General features: G+C 54.6%; 1 protein-coding gene across 5 annotated transcripts in view; it reads left to right on the forward strand.

Annotated features, from left to right (window-relative positions):
* The window catches only part of LOC111142882 (protein tyrosine phosphatase, receptor type U), a 76619-nt gene that overhangs the window by 54838 nt on the left and 4019 nt on the right, over positions 1–17762 (forward strand). For 2 of the 5 annotated variants that reach the window (XM_022496278.1, XM_022496279.1), the window contains 11 exons: positions 3244–3434; positions 4182–4257; positions 4732–4808; positions 6436–6453; positions 10423–10459; positions 11100–11197; positions 11282–11398; positions 12129–12283; positions 14929–15064; positions 15556–15705; positions 17271–17444. In XM_022496278.1, coding sequence (XP_022351986.1) covers positions 3244–3434; positions 4182–4257; positions 4732–4808; positions 6436–6453; positions 10423–10459; positions 11100–11197; positions 11282–11398; positions 12129–12283; positions 14929–15064; positions 15556–15705; positions 17271–17444 — 1229 coding nt within the window. The remainder of the gene's footprint in view (positions 1–3243; positions 3435–4181; positions 4258–4731; positions 4809–6435; positions 6454–10422; positions 10460–11099; positions 11198–11281; positions 11399–12128; positions 12284–14928; positions 15065–15555; positions 15706–17270; positions 17445–17762) is intronic. The other 3 variants (XM_022496277.1, XM_022496276.1, XM_022496275.1) reach the window with 2 other exon arrangements.

Consider the following 17762-nt stretch of genomic DNA (forward strand, 5'->3'; position numbering starts at 1 on the left):
TGGGGGCCTGTCTTCATCGGAGATAGATGGGAATCAGGGAAAGGGCTCATCTTTAAAGGTCTGAAGATTTTCATTTTCAGATGGCAAAACTGAGGCCAGAGAGGTCAAGTGACTTGACTCCAAATTTGAATTCGGGTCTCTCTGCTCCATACCCAGTGTTTTTTTCCCTCTGGGCCTCAACCCTTCCTCCCAAAACCTCAACTGTCTGTGGTTACTTGCTTAAGGTGTCCCACAATCATGATGGAACTGGGGAGCATCTGGAAGAAACCCTGGGGGACAACCTTGAAGCTAAGGGCTGCTCTCACCTTCCTTCCTCTCTTTCTCCAAGCTGGTCCTTGGGGTGGGGGTGGGGTGCAGGGGAGAGTGTATGTCTTGCATCCTACGAGGGAATTCATGCACGAGGAGAGCAGAGTCCAGTCTTCTCTGGGTCCAGGAAGGAGAAGAGCCTCTTAGAGACATTGTCGCTCATTACCCTGTTGTCTTCTGGTAGTCTTTGGTTTTTTGTTTTGTTTTGTTTTTAAGATTTTATTTACTTGAGAGAGACAGAGTGCTAGAGAGAGAGAGAGAGAGCATGAGGAGGGGATAGGGGAGTAGAGGGAGAGGGAGAAGGAGACTCGCCACCAAGCAAGGAGCCAGACACAGGGCTGAATCCCAGGACCCCAGGGTCATGGCTTGAGCTGAAGGCAGATGCCTAACTGACTGAGCCACCCAGGGACCCCTTCTGGTGGTCTTTGTAGAATGTCTTATGTCCTTCTTGGGCTCAGGCAGAAGCCCAGCATTTGGCTTTGGCCTCTTTCCCATCAGGACCCCAACCAGGTGGGATTTTCTCGTCTTTAGCCATTGCAAGCTGATCCGTATGTGGCTATGAGTATGCCTCAGGGCTGACCCTTCACATCCCCAGGGATGGGCTGTTGGACTCCCAAAACGCTCCTTTGCCCCTTTCTCCACCTGGAGAGCCCTCAGGGAGGGCTCCCACCCAGGGAGCTGTCAGCATGGCTTCCAGAGAGAGCCCTGGGACCCCTCTGTCTCCCAGTGTGTCGAGCCAGCTGATAGCCTTTGTCGTGAAATGCTGGTGCTTGTGTTTGTTGTAGATGCTCTTTTGCATCTACATGTTGCATCCGATGTTGTCGGATCTTGCAGTCGAGACAGGCCGAGAAAGGAAGGCTGCCTCTGGCCAGCCAACTGCCCTGGCTTTCTGGGACTAGTTGTGTCCACAGCCCCGGCTGTAGGTGCTCACTATGTGCCGGGCACAGGACTGGGTGTTTTATACGCACTATCTTATTTAATATTTGTATCATCGGCTGGGAGAGTAAGTTTTTGTCTTCCCTTGACACACGAAGAAGGCGGTTTAGGGAGAGTAAGTAGAATCCCCAGGGTCGCGTGTGGAGCTGGGATTTGATCTCAGGCCTGTCTGACTCCAGAGCATGTGTCTTAATCACCATGATCATCCCTGTGTTCCCCTGAGGACGTTTCCCGAAACAAACAAAGAAAGCTGTCGGTGGTGAGAGATGGTGGTGAAACGTGGCTGTTTCTGCTCATCTCTTGGAGAGTGGAAATGCACACTAATTTATAGGAAGCCCTGGGAGGTTTTATAGGGAAAAAACAGACTTCTTTTCCTTTCCACCAGAATTTCACAGATTCCTTTAAAACCGAGAACCCCTCTTCATCCTCCTCCTTGTCTCCTTTTTAATGGAGTAGCACTTAGAAATCTGCCACGATCGGTGTTTTCTGGAATGCACTTTTGCAACCACTGCGTTAGGCAAGTCTCTTTTTTGGGCCTCATTTTTTCCATCTGATGAATTAAGGGCTTGGGGAATCTGCCCACAATGGTGTAACCGACATGTAACCAGCATGCCCTCCAGCTGTTAGTAACTAGAAAATCTGGATCAGATGGGAAGGAATTGTCTTCAGACGTTGGGTGACCAGTAGCTCTGGACTGATTCCCCAGAGAAGAGAAGCAGGTGGGGTGGGCTGCGCCATCACACTGCCTGTCTGCCTCGAGGCAGTTTTCAAACTGTGGCACAGGGAACCCAAGCAGGGTATGGAAGTCCCCCCTGATTTGAAGAGCCACGGCTTGGAGTTTGGGGGAGTTGAGCAGTGCAGGAGTCTGTCCTGGTGTCATGAAACCATTCTGTCAGCCATGAGTAGGAATCAGAGGCCAGGCGCTGGAGAAGGTTCCCTAAGAAGGCTCATTCTGGCTAAGATGTGAAGGATGGGTGGGAGTTCAGCAGGCAGAAACAGAAGGAGAAGGGTGTTGGAGGTGGTAGGAAGGGAAGGGGCTGGAACCTGGGCCCCACTGGGGGTTTCCCACCTGCCCCTGCCAGCTTGGACCTGGGCAGAGAAGAGCCACGAGAAATGGGGAGGGCTGACCTTGACTGAGCCCCCGCATTGTACCCAGGACAGGAGGAGAGAAATGAGTGTTAAATGTATGAGGGCGAGTGTCCAGAGGTGGGTGTGACTGAGCCGGGCACTTTGCTCAGTCCTGGGGCCTGAGCTGGGGGACCAGGGTGGGATGTCCTTGGGGATGCTGACCAGAAGAGCGGGGAGCAGGTGGGTCTGGAGGGAGGGGATAGTTTTCCCAGGGTGTGTGTGTATGTGTGTGTGTGTGTGTGTGTGTGTGTGAGTGTGTCTGTGAGTGCGTGTGAGTGTCACTGTGAACCTCTCGACCTGTTCTCCAGTTGGCTGAGGCCACCGCCCAGGCTGACAATGGAAATGCTGGCGCAGGAGAAAAGCTGCTATTCAGGTGTCTCCCGTTAATCTGTGGAGGGGGTGGCAGCAGCAGCTAATTTCGGGATTTGCTTGTCTTTGAATGGGGGTAATTACTGGGAGTTGCCAATTGTTCCAGATTGTTCTCTGGAAGAGAGGGAGAAGAGGGGGGCTCTCCCGGGCTCTGCTGAGCGCTGCCCCCTGCAGGCAGTTCAGGGAAGTCACAGAGGGGTGGTCCAGGCTGGGGAGGAACAGTAGTCAGGGGACCCCAGGATCACAGCAGGGCCAGAAGGGCTGGGCCAGAAGGGCCCTCAGAGGCCATGTGACCCAGCCTGCTCATGTTACAGACGGAGAAACAAATGCAGACAGGAAGGGACTTGCCCTGGGGCGCACAGGGTGGGCCCAGCCAGGCTGCTTGGCTCCAGGAACCACATCCGCATTGGCCATGCACCCCTCCCCCACCCTGAGTCCAAATGGGGCACCCCAGGCAAGGGGGTAGTGTGCGTCAGGAACCTCCTTTCCTCTCTCTGACTGCAGGAGACCAGCGCAGCAGTGGGGTCACCGAGGCCAGCAGCCTGCTGGGGGGCTCCCCGCGGCGTCCCTGTGGCCGGAAAGGCTCCCCATACCACACGGGACAGCTGCACCCTGCGGTGCGTGTGGCCGACCTCCTGCAGCACATCAACCAGATGAAGACAGCGGAGGGCTATGGCTTCAAGCAGGAGTACGAGGTGCGGGGTCCCCGGCCAGCCAGGATGCCTTGCCGGGGCCCTGCCTAGCTCTTGCTCGCTGTGGACCCAGACCCTGGCAACCCTCAGCCTCGCCCTGGATGGACCTTTGCTCTGATAGTCCCTAATTCAACCTAATTTTTTTTTTTTTTACCTTGACCTTGACCCCAATCTCGGACTGACCTGGTTTCTGACCTCGTCCTGATCGTGACTTGAAATCTGACCTCCAGTCTTCTCTCAGTCTCCATCTGGACCCTGATTATGATCCTCATCCTCTCCCTAATATGACTCTGACCACCAAGAGGGGCCCTGACCTCTAACCTAACACCCAATCTTGACTTTGACCCTAACTATCATCCTAAATTCCACTGGAACTCTGATTCGAATCCCATTCTCCCTCCACCTGGACTCTGACACCACCTTATTCTAATCTTAATTTGACCTCACTTTTGCTTCTTCCCAACTCAAACCCCTTACGTGTACATTAAACCTGACCCTTGCTCTGAAGTGTCTGTGAACTCTGATACCCGCCCCCCACTCTTCTCTCTTCCCTCCCTTCACGCTGCTTGGTTTTTAACTTAGTCCCTTGCTGATAAAGGGATATGCAGTGACTTGATCTCAGGCTCCAAGTTGAACCCTGCATCTGGCCCTTATCTGTGGTCCCTCTCCCATCCTGTTATGGGATGGGGTCTTATGAGGGGAGCGGTTTCCCTCCCCCACTGACTATCCCTCTATTTTCCCTTCTGGCAGAGCTTCTTTGAAGGCTGGGATGCCACAAAGAAGAAAGACAAGGTCAAGGGCAGCTGGCAAGAGCCCGTGCCTGCCTGTGAGTCTTGGGGAAGGGCCTGGGTCAGGGGCCGTGGGTGGGAGGGACCTGGGTGGGGGTGGAGAACAGCCCGAGTGAGCCACTTACTGAGGGCCTCCCACATGCCAAGCCATGTGCTGAATATTACACCCATTATTTTACATACTTCTCAGTAGCCCAGTGATGTGGCACATCTTATAACCCCCACTTTACAGATAAGGAAACTGAAGCTTGGGAGGTTAAGCTCCCTGTTCAAAGTCACACAGCTAATACTTGCCTGAGTAGCACATGACCTTGGGCCCCCTTGGTGCCGCAGCCCAGGTTCTAACCCCTGGCCTGTCGTGCCCCCTCCGGGACTGAGAGCCTCCTGGTCAGCCCCGAGCCTCGAGGTTCCTTGGCTCTCCTGCCTTCTGGAAGCTTCCCCTCATTGCCCTAGCTCTGCATTCCCCTGCTCAGTCCCTGCCCACCCCATGGCCCCCTGCTTTGTGTTTCCAGATGATCGGCACCGAGTGAAACTGCCCCCGATGATGGGAGGCCCCGATGCCGACTCCATTAACGCCAACTACATAGACGTGAGTGCCTCGCTGTCATCTCCACTGGCCTGGCCCTGCCCATTCTAGGCTCACTGCCCAGGCAGGCCAGCGACCTGGCAGGGAATATGTGGGGGTTCACAGTGTCCCCTCCTCCTGCAGTCAGTGCCAGGGAGCTCAGAGGAGGGGAGGGCAGACGAAAGCCATCAGGAAAACTTCCTGCTGGGTGGACAGATGGGGGCACTTCCATGAAGCAGAAAGAAGGGGAGTGGGCAGACAGCTAGGCCTGGAGTTGAGGAAGGAGCCCCTCTCACCAAGAGACGGAGTCTTGGAGCTGGGATTCGCATGACTCACGGGAAGGCTGCAGGCAGGCAGGGGCTGGGTGGTGAAGGCCTCAGAAGGCAGGCCGAGGAGGTGGGGCTTTTCCCTAGGGGTCCCATGGAGTTGCTGCCTTTGGACTGCGATCAGAGTGGTACTTGAAGAATAACAACCCATGTTTATGGAGCAGGTACTGGGTGCCAAGCACTGTGCTAAGCACTTTATATCAAATATTTCATTTCTATAATCCCTGAAATCATGCCACGAGGTAGTTAGCATCGCGATCTCACTTTATAGGTGAGGAAACAGACTCAGGGAGGTGGAGCTACTCGTCCAAGGTCACAGAGCTAGTGCTTGGGGGAAAAGGGACTCAGATCTCGGCCTGTCTGTGTCTCCCAAGCCTTTGCTACCAGCCATGAGGCTCTCCTGCCATCCAGTGCAGCAGCTGCTGGTCTGGCTGGACCAGAGGAAGGGGCTAGGGCCAGGGCAGGGCAGCCAGGAGGCCCGTGCAGATGTGGTGAGTCTGCTCCCCAGGTGTGAATGAGGGCGAGATGGGACAGGGCCCAGGGACCCTGGGCAGACTCTCCCACCCTGACATCAAGCCAAGATTGGGAGAGAATCATTTATTCGTTTATCAGATCTATTTCGGGCATCTACCATGTGCCAGGAGTTGTGCTGGGCACCAGAGATAGACACCATCCCTGCTTTCCTTGCATGTGTAGCTTCTAGTGGGGGAGACACATGAACGTATTTATAGGTAAAACCATTTCAGATGAGCTGGGAAAGTACAGGCCAGAAGCGAGGACTGACTTTCCCAGGGTCACACAGCAAGTGAGTGGTATGGCCAGAGTTAGCCGTGGCAGGCTGCATGGAGGCGGGGGCTTTGAGCTGCCTTTGGGTGACTGGAGAGGAAAGGGTGGGAGTAGGGAGCAGCAGGAGTGAAGGGAGAGGAAGATGTGTACCTGGGAGGTGGGACAGTCAGGGACTCGGGAGACCTCTCCTGTCCCTCTTTACCTCCGGGGGCCAGAAAGATACGCTGCCCCCTATTTTCCGGAATTCCTTGCCTTCTCCCCTACCTCCCATGCTCTCCCTTGACTGGGATACGGGCTGGGCCTGGCCTCTTAGACTTTGGTGACGGGCCCCTTCTGGGTCTCTTCAGTGTCCCCGTGGGCCCCGCGGCAGACTCACGCCACTCCCCGCTCTCCGGCCCAGCCCGGCCCCCATCTCTGCTCTGCCTCCCCTCCTCACACTGCCCATCCTGGCCACTCCTGTGCTCCGTCCACCTCCATCTGCCTCTGGCCTAATTTCTGTCTCTTTTGCTTTGTACTGTTCCCTCACTGGCCTCATTAAGATTCGGATAAACCGTGAAGTAAGTATCTCTCTCCCCGTCTCCTCCTCCTCCTGACTTCTCACCAGCGGTATCTCAGACTCTCTCATGGTCTTTGGCTGTCTTTCTCTCTCTGTCTCTGTCCTCCTTCCCTTCCACTCCTGCACCCAAAGCCTACTGTCCATTTCAGCAGCCTGGCCAGGGGCCATCTGGGGCTGCAGATCTGACACTACCCCTGTTGTAAACGATTCCTTCCCCTCCCCGAGATGGGGCATCAGGGTTGGGGTGCTTCCCCAGGCCCCCTTCACTGGCTACTACCTTCTGTCACCTTTGTCCCCCAGCTCCCCATGCCCAGTAAGTCTCACTAGCCATACCTTCTGTGGGGCTCTGGGAGGGGTGGGCTGGGAAGCTGCTCAGGGTGCCCTGTCTTCTGCTGCTTGGGAGTCAGGGTCTTCAGGGAAGCAAGGGTGGCCCCGCCAGTCCTCTTAAAACTAGTTTCTCTGGCGTTCAAGTTCCTTCGTGGTCAGTTTGCTTAAAACTCAACCCTAACTACTTTGCCCTCAATTTAGCCCTACTTTGAATGTTTTATTTTTGGGGAGCAGTTTTTCTATTCTATTTTTAAAAATTGTGCCATTGCTGGGCCTTCTAGGAATATTTTTTAAAAAGTCCTATTCATCTAATGCACCTTTAATTTGGTTTTTAATGTACATTCCACCTTTGAACACCATGGGTTTGAACTGCACTAGTCCACTTTCTTGTGGATTTTTAAAAAATAAATAATTTTTAAAAATTTATTAAATTTTTAAGAAATTTGTATTTATTTACATTTTATTTATTTTTATTTATAAATTATAAATGTATTTTCTCTTATGATTTTCTTAATAATATTTTCTTTTCTCTAGCTCACTTTGTTATGAGAATAGAGTATATAATACCATATAACATACAAAATATGTGTTACTGGACTATTCATGTTCTCAATAAGGCCTCCAGTCAGCCATGCTATTAGTAGTTAAGTTTTTGGGGAGTCAAAAGTTATGTGTAGATTATCAAACTTCCCCAGGAGGTCAGCGCCCCAAAGCCCCATATTGTTCAAGGGTGAATTGCATATTCTTTTTATAATATTGGATGCCTGATGGGATTGTGTGCTATTTCGTGGGTACCTTTCTATTTTATGTCCTTTAAAAAATATTTCTTATTTTTTAAAGATTGCAAAAGTACAGTTCATTATCAAACCTTCCGACAATACAGAAATACACACATTTCTGTCTATACAAAGTGAAAGGTACTCACAGTCGTAGCTGCTGGAGACGACCGGTTATCTCAGATGTGCTCCCAGAGATCAACCCCCCTTATTCTGAGTGTGCTTCAAGAGTTTGTAAAGTTCCCAGATTTAGATGGAATAGGCCCATGAAATGGATGGATATACTCAGCCCTAGCGCCCCCATGAGAAGGTGACGAATACAGGTACATTTCTTTCCATTAGTCTCCGTATAACACATCATCCCACCTGCTTGGTTCATTGTCCACACTCTTCAGTAGCCACAGAAGACTTGGCTTTAATCCGTCTTCAAATGCCAGTTAGCAAGAGTGTCATTGGCTGGGCACCCGGTGCTGTGCCAACACGTTAGGCACATCATTTCATCTTTCCCATACTCTGAGAGGTAGGGACTGGCGTTTGTCAGACGAGATGACAGAGCCTTAGGAAAGTTCAATGACTTGCTCATGGCCGCATTGAGCTGGGCCTCAAGCCCCATGGGAGCCCTTGACCCTCCTACTAGACTCTGGTTCTCTCCCTGGGGTGGGGAGCACCAGGAGGCCCTGGGGTGCTTGTCCAGGATGCAAGGTGTCAGTCCCCCAGCACCACCCAACCAGAGGCTCCAGGCAGGCATGGGGGTGTGCCCTAGGAGCAGGGTGCCCAGGATTTGCCGATGCCTGGGGTGGTGAGGACCAGTGCGCTCTCAGACGCTCTCGGGTGCTCCAAAGTGGGTGTGCTCAAGGCGATCGATCTGCTTACCTTTCTTGCACCCCTGATCATTTCATACTTTCCATTGTAGTGCTCTCTAATTGTGCAGGCACACACCTATGCTTGAAGAAGTTAATATGCAGATGGGGGGTGGGTTTTGTTGAAAACTTGCTCAGCTGTGGACTGTATTTGCAGGCTGTCCTGGGTGCTGGCCCCGGGAGATGCTTGTTGAATCTGGAGAGATGCTTGTTCTTAGGCGGGGATGCTCAGGCCAGCTGGTTTTGGGTGGAGTAGCCTGTTCCCAGCTTGACCAGTGCTGGAGGTGGGAGGGCTGCCCTGGCAGCACCTTTGCTGCCCTTTCCCTGGGACCCCATGTGCCCAGCAGCTTGACTGTGGACTTGAGGCAGAGGCAGTGGCTGGGGAGGTCGGCCAGCTGCGGAGCAGTTCCACCAGTGAGGACCCAGTGGCTCTGGGACCCTCTTCACTGCTGGTGACTGGAACTGGGTTTTGGACACAGTTTGCGGGTACACAGCAGACTCTCTGAGGTATGTGGGTCTCACTGTTATCCCCACACTGCAGCAGGGAGCAGAGGCTCTGGGAGACTGAGTCTAGCCAGTCCAGTGTGTTTTCAGATCCAGCACTGGTCCCACCTGGGAGCTGGTTGGAAAGGTGCAATCCTGGGCCCTGTGCCAGAGTCTGAGTCTGAATCTGCCTTTTAACAAAATCCTTGGGAGCTGCGGGTGTCCATTAAAGACTTCGGAGTGCCCTTTCCATGGCCAGAGTCACTTAGCATCTCTGTAGAGCTGTGATAGGAACCCACATCCACCTGACTCCCCGGCCTCAGATTCTTAACCCCTGGGGTAAACCACCCTCTGCCCTGGGAATTCTTGACAGCCATACTGTTGGAGTCTTCGGGGCTTCTCTTTGAACTTGAAAGTAGTAGCAGTAATACTAGGTACTGTTGGTCAGGTGCCGACTCTGCTGGCTGTGGTGACAGACCCTTGATGGTATGTTACTTTGCTGACTCCTCACAACGGCCCGGGGAGGTAAATACAGTGATTGTTCCCATTAGATGTGAAAATCGAGGCCTAGAGAAATGAAGGGATTTGCCTGGGGAAACACAGCTAGCAAGAGGTCGAGCTGGGACTTGAACCCTGGCAGTCTGACTGCGGGGCTCCTTCGGGTCCCAAGGCACAGGGAGCTGGGCTGCGGGCGTGAACCTGATTGTTCTCCCTTGCATCAATGCTGCCGCACCTTTAACTTCTGCCGTGGTGCCCACAGGGGTGCCCTGGGTGTCACGTGCGGGCAGGACAGCAGGCTGGCTGTGACCCTGGGGTGGGAGTTGGGGCTGGCTGGGTCCTCTTCACAGTCTGAGGCCTCTGGGGATGGAGGATGAAGTAGCTCTTGACCCCTCTTTTGTGGGAGATCGTATAAGTAAAGTGCTTAGCACAGTATGTGATCATAATAGGGATCCTAATTGAGGTCACAGTCTCAAAAATGATTATTATTTAAAAACCATTTTATCTGAGGGCCACGAGAAACCCATGTATTTGCTTGCTTCAGACCTGAAGCCTTCATCTGGGTCACTGGGTCCCCCAAGCTCTGGATGACATGCAGTGGGGAGGGGGCACTGCTCCCCCTCCCCAATTGCCCCGTGGGGGCTGGGATGACTGATGAGACCCAGCCTGGGGTCTGGGGACACCCTGAGAACCCGGGCAGGATCACCCTGGACTTTATTTGTATCCACACAGTTGGGCTGTAAGCTGACTGTGGCTAATCCCCCCAGTTTATTGAGGGGCGACTCTTTAGGCGATATAGAAGTTGTGTCTTCTGTGGGGTCACACAGTAAAGATGGGTTTGGACCCAAGACACTGGTGTCCCAGCTGTTCTTTCTCTTCCATCCTTCCTGGGGGACTGGGAGGACAAGGTCCCCTTGGTTAGGAGGTCCTGTGTGTGCTGCTCCTGGGAAAGGGCAGAGGAGATGAGAGCAGAGGGAGCGAGGGGTTGCTCCTGGGGTCTCACCACAGCCTCTTCTCCTGTTCTAGGGTTACCACAGGTCAAACCACTTCATAGCCACTCAAGGTACCTGCTGCTCTGCCCATGTGCGCCCGCGTGCTGAATGCCGTCTCCCTTCTGCCTTCCTTCTGACCTGCTTGACTCCCCGTGTGCCTCCCTGCTGTCTCTCTGCTCGAGTCCCACTGTCTGGCTGGGGCTTCTGGAATCTGCCCACCAGTCTCTGCCCCTCGTCGTGTTCCGTGCTCGTGTCTCCCTGGTGTGCTCCGTGTGCCTGTAGTTCCCTCGGCCATCTGTCTGTCCCTGAGGTGGTTCGTGCAGAAGGGTAGGCGGGCTCAGTCCTGCCAAGTGTGGATTGTGCCTCCGGGTCTGGGGGCTGCCTGGGTCCCTCTGGCTGTCTTGGCCCCCAGCTGTTCATCTGTTTGTTCCTCTGGGACACTGATGCTGTAGACTGAGGATCAAGTTCCCCAGCTCTGCCTCCCGGGTTTCATTTGGGATAATGGGTCTCCAGCCATCCTTCTCTGAGCCTACCCACCCCCGGGGCCCTCTAGGGACGAGCTGGCATTGGGTGGGGTGAGTGTGTGGGGTGAGCATGACGCCTTCATCGGGGCTCAGGAGCCTCCTGGCCTGGGGTGGGGGTGTGGGGCAGCAGGTGTGCTGGCTCTGGGTGCAGACCTTGCCACAGGGACTAGCACCCTCTGCGCCCCAGGGCCGAAGCCTGAGATGGTCTACGACTTCTGGCGCATGGTGTGGCAGGAGCACTGTTCCAGCATTGTCATGATCACCAAGCTGGTGGAGGTGGGCAGGGTAAGCAGGGCCTTGGGGTGAGGGGTAAGGTGGGCCAAGGGAGGGCAGCAGAGGGCCTGCTGAGCCTGCCTGTGGGGACCCCAGGTGAAATGCTCCCGGTACTGGCCGGAGGACTCAGACATGTACGGGGACATCAAGATCACGCTGGTGAAAACGGAGACACTGGCTGAGTATGTCGTGCGCACCTTTGCCCTGGAGCGGGTGAGTCTGCTGTCACTTTGGTCCCTGCAGGGGTGCCTGAAGGGGTGGGGCAGAGTATGCCTCCCGACCTCCCAGGGCAGGAGCAGGCGGGGCGAGGAGGGCTCCGCTGTCCTCACCAGCAAGGCAGCTGCTCCTTCGCTGTAGGGAGTGCTGTGGGAGGACAGGACGGGGACTGCCTTGGCTGGTGACTCCCAGAGGACGTCGAGATGATGGCGGTGAAGACAGTGGCTGGTGATGCCTGTCCTGCTCGGTGCCGGGCATTGTGCAGAGCCTGTGGCACATGTTGGTTAAGCCCCGGGAGACGCTGGCATTTGGCATTTCCGTTAGTCCCATAGTACAAATAAAGTGAGGTGGCGTGCTGGCGTCACGCACGAGGCCACATGGCCAGCGACTGGCCGAGTCCTCGTGTCTGTGGTCCCATTTGATCCTCCGTAAAAGTTCTCAAGGGAGACACTTTCCCTTATAGGCTAAGACCAGAGAGTCCTGGTGCTCTCCTGGGTGGCACAGCCCTGGGTCCCACTCCTGGGTAGTGTTTGTCTTGTCGACCCTCGGGCCCGCAGTTTCTCCTGTCTGCGGGTTTCTCGCGGGCACCATGCGTCCCGAACGCCCATACCTCCGTTTATGATTGGGACTCATTGAGCGAGATCCTGCGGTAAGATGCTCGCTGTGGCGGCTGGACACCTGGCAGGTGTCTGGGGGGCGCCCGCAGTGACTGTGACTGTCTCCGCAGAGAGGCTACTCTGCCCGGCACGAGGTCCGCCAGTTCCACTTCACCGCGTGGCCGGAGCATGGCGTCCCCTACCACGCCACGGGGCTGCTGGCCTTCATCCGGCGCGTGAAGGCCTCTACCCCGCCTGACGCTGGGCCTATTGTCATCCATTGCAGGTGGGGTGCCGCAAGTGCCAAGGACAAGGGGTCTGGGTGCGGGATTGGTTGTGGGTCCCCTAAGGAGAGGGGGCTTGGGTTCATCTACTCAGAGACAGAGGACTGGAGACGCTGACCCCCCAGTGGCCATTCGAGCTGTGGCTCGAGGTTGGCACCCATGTGTGTTGCCAGAGACCCGTGGGGGCCCTGGGCCTGGAGGCAGAGGGGGTGAGGGGCTGGTGAGGCTCGAGGTGGGTTGGGTTTCATTTACTTGCACTGCACACCTGCGTGCTGGGTTTGGCCCACGTGCTGGGAAGGGCTTCAGCTTCCCTTCTCTGAATCCCGAGGGCTTTCCTCACTGCGTGGCCTTTGTGCCCCGTGCCGCTCCTGACCATCATCCCTTTCTCTTCCAAGTCCTGCCTCAGTTGGCCCCTGTGACCCCACTTGTCCTTCCTCTGCTCTGCTTCCTCCCTGGCTCCCCAGCTTTCTCATGCCTCTGAAGGGCCCTGTCCTGTGCCTGCCCCCACTCTCCTCCTGGGGAGCTTCCCTCTGACCTTGGGGTTTCACCTACTCCCCTGGGCCCACAAGTCCTTGGCCTCTGTACCTGCTCCTGGCTTCTCTGCTTGATTCCTCCCAGCTTCCAGAGCGCCACAGAGCAGACCCCCTCCTTCCTCGCCCGCCCTTCACATACCACTTTTGTCTCTTTAGGCTTCTTTAAGATACCATCTTTGTTTATTTTTATTTTTTATTTTTTTATTTTTTTAGATTATTTATTTATTTATTTGACAGACAGAAATCAGAAGTAGGCAGAGAGGCAGGCAGAGAGAGAGGAGGAAGCAGTCTCCCCGCTGAGCAGAGAGTCTGATGCGGGGCTCGATCCCAGGACCCTGGGATCATGACCTGAGCCGAAGGCAGAGGCTTTAACCCACTGAGCCACCCAGGTGCCCCTGTTTATTTTTATTTCTTAATAAAGATTTTATTTATTTATTTATTTATTTGAGAGAGAGAGAGAGATTGAGCGTGAGCGTGCACAAGCAGGGGGAGTGGCAGAGGGAGAGGGAGAAGCAGGCGTCCCACCGAGCAGGGAGCCCGACATGGGACTTGATCCCAGGACCCTGGGATCATGACCTGAGCCGAAGGCAGATGCTTAACCACCTGAGCCACCCAGGTGCCCCTAAGATATGGTCTTTAAAATAAGGTTTCAGGGCACCTGGGTGGCTCAGTGGGTTAAAGCCTCTACCTTCAGCTCAGGTCACGGTCCCAGAGTCCTGGGATGGAGACCCGCATTGGGCTCTCTGCTCAGCAGGGAGCCTGCTTCCTCCTCTCTCTCTGCCTGCCTACTTGTGATCCATGTCTGTCAAATAAATAAATAAATAAAATCTTTAAAAAATGAAATAAAATAAAATAAGATTTCATTGAGATATAACATACTTAAAGCAAAGTGCCCACAGAATAAGTATATGCGGAGCTTTACTGGTGTTCGTAAATTAAACACACCTGTGAAATAACCAGCACTGCTCTCAGATCAAGAAATAGAACATTAACAGCATCCAGAAGCCCCTGGGAGACACCTTCTGGGCTGTGCCCACCTCCTCGCTCTTGACTTCTAATGTGTGAATTCATTTTGTGTGTTTTTGAACTTCGTATAAATGAAATCACACAGCGTGTGCTTTTGGGTGTGTGACTTCTTCCCCTCCAGCTTATGTTTCTAAGATTCATCCATGTTATATCCTGTCCTCCTGGATGAGTAAACCACAGTGTGTTTACCCATTCTGCGATGGCTAGGTATTTGGGCTGTGTCCTGTTGTGAACTGGTACGAATACAGCTGCTGAGAACGTTCTAAGGCGTGCCTTTGGGCCAGCATATGCATGCATTTCTGGGGGATACATACAGGAGGTGGGGGGGGAGCACTGCCTGGCAAGCTCAGCTTTGGTAGCTGTTGCCAGTCCCCCAAAGTGGTGGTATGGATTTCAGCCCCCGGCAGGGGTGGCCGGGAGACCCGCTACCACGCACTCTTGCCAATGCTTTGACACCCCCATTTTCAAGCTTGAAATCTTGGAGTCATTTTTGTCCTCTCTCTACCCCTGGGCTCTGCTCTCTCTGGGGCTGGGCGTGAGCATCCCAGAGATGGGTCCGACACAGCCAAGCTCGGGGTGAGCTCCAGGTCAGGCCAGGGAGACTGTCCCATTTACAATGACCACGTAGCAGGAAGAGTTTGGTAAGAGCCTGCCCAGGATTCGTCCCGGAGCTCAGGAGAGTGACATCTGCTGGGAGGGTTGGGGAGGCTCCCCTGAGTACGTGTGCAGGTACGAGTGTGTGGGGCTTTGAAGGCTGTGTGGATCTGCGGCTCCCTAGGAGGCAAGAACATTCTTGGATTAAGCTCTGAGCATCACCTTTGTCCTCTGCTCAGCTCCATTGCTACCCCTGCCCTTCCCTCCTTCCCAGGGCCCGGCCGCAGCTTGTCCTTGTGTCACATTTCACCGTAGCTCCTGCAGCCGACTTCTCCCCGGCTCCTCCCCCCACTGGGGTCAGGTGTCTCTCTGTCCCCCCCACCCCGTCCCTATGTGGTATAGATGTGGCCAGGCCCCCCAGGCCCCCTCTTCCCTTCTAGACCCCAGGCTCCCTCCCCAGGCTCTCATGGGGCCCCTGGCTGCTCTCTTCCTAGCGCGGGCACTGGCCGCACAGGTTGCTACATTGTCCTGGATGTGATGCTGGACATGGCGGAGTGTGAGGGCGTCGTGGACATTTACAACTGCGTGAAGACCCTCTGCTCTCGGCGGGTCAACATGATCCAGACAGAGGTAGGGGGACGCCGTCCTCCCTCCCTGCCCGCTCCAGGATTTGGGTCCTTCGTGGAGGAATTCGGAGCTGGCAGGGTGTGTCAGGGGGTGTCCTTAGAGCTGAGATCCCTGAACTTGGCCTGCCTACCTCTGAGGGTCTTCCCAAAGTCAGCTCCTCTGTGTTCGGCTGGGTGGAGTCAAACAGCCAAGGGGCCACGGTCATAGGTTTTGCAGGAAAGATCCACTGGTATTTGTATCCTCATTACATGTGTGACCCTGGGTTCTCCCCTCACCTTCAGAGCTTCTTATGGGGTATTAGAGGGATGAGACATGAGGTTAGTGAACATATCTATGAAGGTTTCTTCAAGTAGGGTGGGTCCAATCTCTTCTAATACCTAGTTGGACTCCAGCGTCCCTGCTTCAACTTTGGGCTTGCTTCCTGCTGCCATCTCCCCAAAATCTCTAGGTTCTAGTCCCCTCCTGGTTCCTCATATTCTCTCCTCCTGCTCCAGGAGCAGTACATCTTCATTCACGATGCAATCCTGGAGGCCTGCCTGTGTGGGGAGACCACCATCCCTGTCAGTGAGTTCAAGGCCACCTACAAGGAGATGATCCGCATTGATCCTCAGAGTAATTCCTCCCAGCTGCGGGAAGAGTTCCAGGTGGGGCAGGAGTGTGTGTGTGTGTGTGTGTATTGGGAAGTCCTCAGTGCTGTAGGGGTCAGTGAGAGCCAAGACAGAGGGACAGAGTAGGGCTACTGGGAAGGATTTGGAGACAGTGGAGGAGGTGGTCTCTCCAAGTGGTGCAGAGCTCGTGCTTTGAATCAGGGAAGCCCGGGTTCAAGTCCTGGCTCAGTAAAGAGCTGTGAGGAGGCTTGTGAAGTAGTTGTGAGCAGCTCCCCAAGCTTCAGTGTTCATCCAGGAAAGAATGTCAATATTGTCTTTGTAATGTTCATATTCATCGGGATTCTTTTGGTTGCAAGTGACAAAAATCCAGCTTAATGACTCTTGTAACTGAAAAGTCCAAGGATGGTGGAGCTTCAGTTATGGCTGGATCCAGGAGCTTAAATTGTGATGCCACAATGTAGTCTCTGTCCAGTTTGGTTCTGCTCTCCTTTGTTTTCATCTTCTTTCTTAGACCCATACCCTCGCCCCCAGCAGTGTCAGACTCATGTTGTCACTACTGTCAGGAGAATGGAAAAAGGACTCCCTACAGCCCCAACAGAAGTCCTAGATCAGTTTCTCCTGTGCCATCCTTGAGCCAGTCCCTGGAGCCAGAGAGTTAGGAACACATTGACTTGCCCAGGCCTGGTTCTGAGGGCGAAGCCACTGTCTGCATGTCACATGATGGAGATGGGGGAAGGATGGTTCTCCAGAGAAGTCCCAGCATGGTCCATGGGCTGGCAGAGACCCCAGACATTCTCCACACTCCAGGTTCCTGCCAGGGTGCAGCGGGCTGGCCCCTTCTAGACACCCAACACTGGAGAGCCCGCACAGATTGGTGTCATGGGAAATGCTGCCTGTGATCCTTGGAGGCCTGTTGGGGATCATGAGAGACTGGGCTTCCCTGTTAGGGATCCCCAAGGACAAGAGAAATAAGCAGAGACTCCATGGATCAGGCTATAGGAGGCATGAGGTGGAGGAGATAACCCAGAGTCCCAGGTTTGTGCTGTGATGGGTGTCTGGACTTGTGTTCTCTTCAGACAGGGCTGACTGCCTCCGCCAGGTCCCCGCAGTCTGCTTTGTGGGAGATGTGGGACTGCAGCCCTTGTCTGCCTGAAAGCACCTGATAAGCTTGTAGGGATCCTCACTGTGCCTTTTATGTATGGAGCCTTGCATGAGCCAGGAGCAGTGCTCGGACCTTGGCAGTATCTCAATCCTCTCAATAGCCCCTCGAGGCAGGCATATTATTACCACCTTACAGTTGAGAAAAATAATGCTGAGAGATACAGTGGCTTGTCTAAGGTTACACAGGGAGCAAGGAGGTAGACTCTCTGTTCGGAGCTCTGTTCAGAGCCTGTGTGGTCTGGGGTCCCTGTCCTCGCCCCTTTCTCTCCAGACCTCAGTTCTCCATCCACGACATGGCGTTAACAAACCAGCTTAGTCTCCTTCATGGGGCCGTGAGGAGGCCCAGAAAACACTAGAGGTCCACACACCCCTGCCTGCCTCCCCACCTGCTCCTCCGGCCCCCCTCCCCCCCATCCCATGGCTCCTTCTGCTCTCTGTAGACGCTGAACTCGGTCACACCGCCCCTGGATGTGGAAGAGTGCAGCATCGCCCTGCTCCCCCGGAACCGCGACAAGAACCGCAGCATGGACGTCCTGCCACCCGACCGCTGCTTGCCCTTCCTCATCTCCACCGATGGGGACCCTAACAACTACATCAACGCGGCCCTGACGGACGTGAGGGCTCAGTCCCGGAAGAAGGCTCCGGGATTTCTGCGGCTGGCTGGATCTGGGAAGGCTCGAGAGCCCGGGGGCGTGGGAGGCAGCAGAGCCGAGGGCTCTGGTTGGGATGAGGCTGGGATTGGGAGCAGAGTCAGTGCCTGTCCCTGGCCTGGGGCCCTGGGCTGGGCTCTCAGACCCTCCTTCCATGGAGCTGGAAGGGACTTAGAGATGTATTTATTCACAAATATTTATTGAACCCCTACCATGTGCTGGACACAGGCCATATCCCCAAATGTCTGCTCTCCTAAACTTTGTATGTGGGTGATGGCTTGG

The sequence above is a fragment of the Enhydra lutris genome, unplaced genomic scaffold, assembly GCF_002288905.1.
Source record: "Enhydra lutris kenyoni isolate GAN:26980312 unplaced genomic scaffold, ASM228890v2 scaffoldscaffold9, whole genome shotgun sequence".
In the NCBI taxonomy this organism is placed as follows: domain Eukaryota; kingdom Metazoa; phylum Chordata; class Mammalia; order Carnivora; family Mustelidae; genus Enhydra; species Enhydra lutris.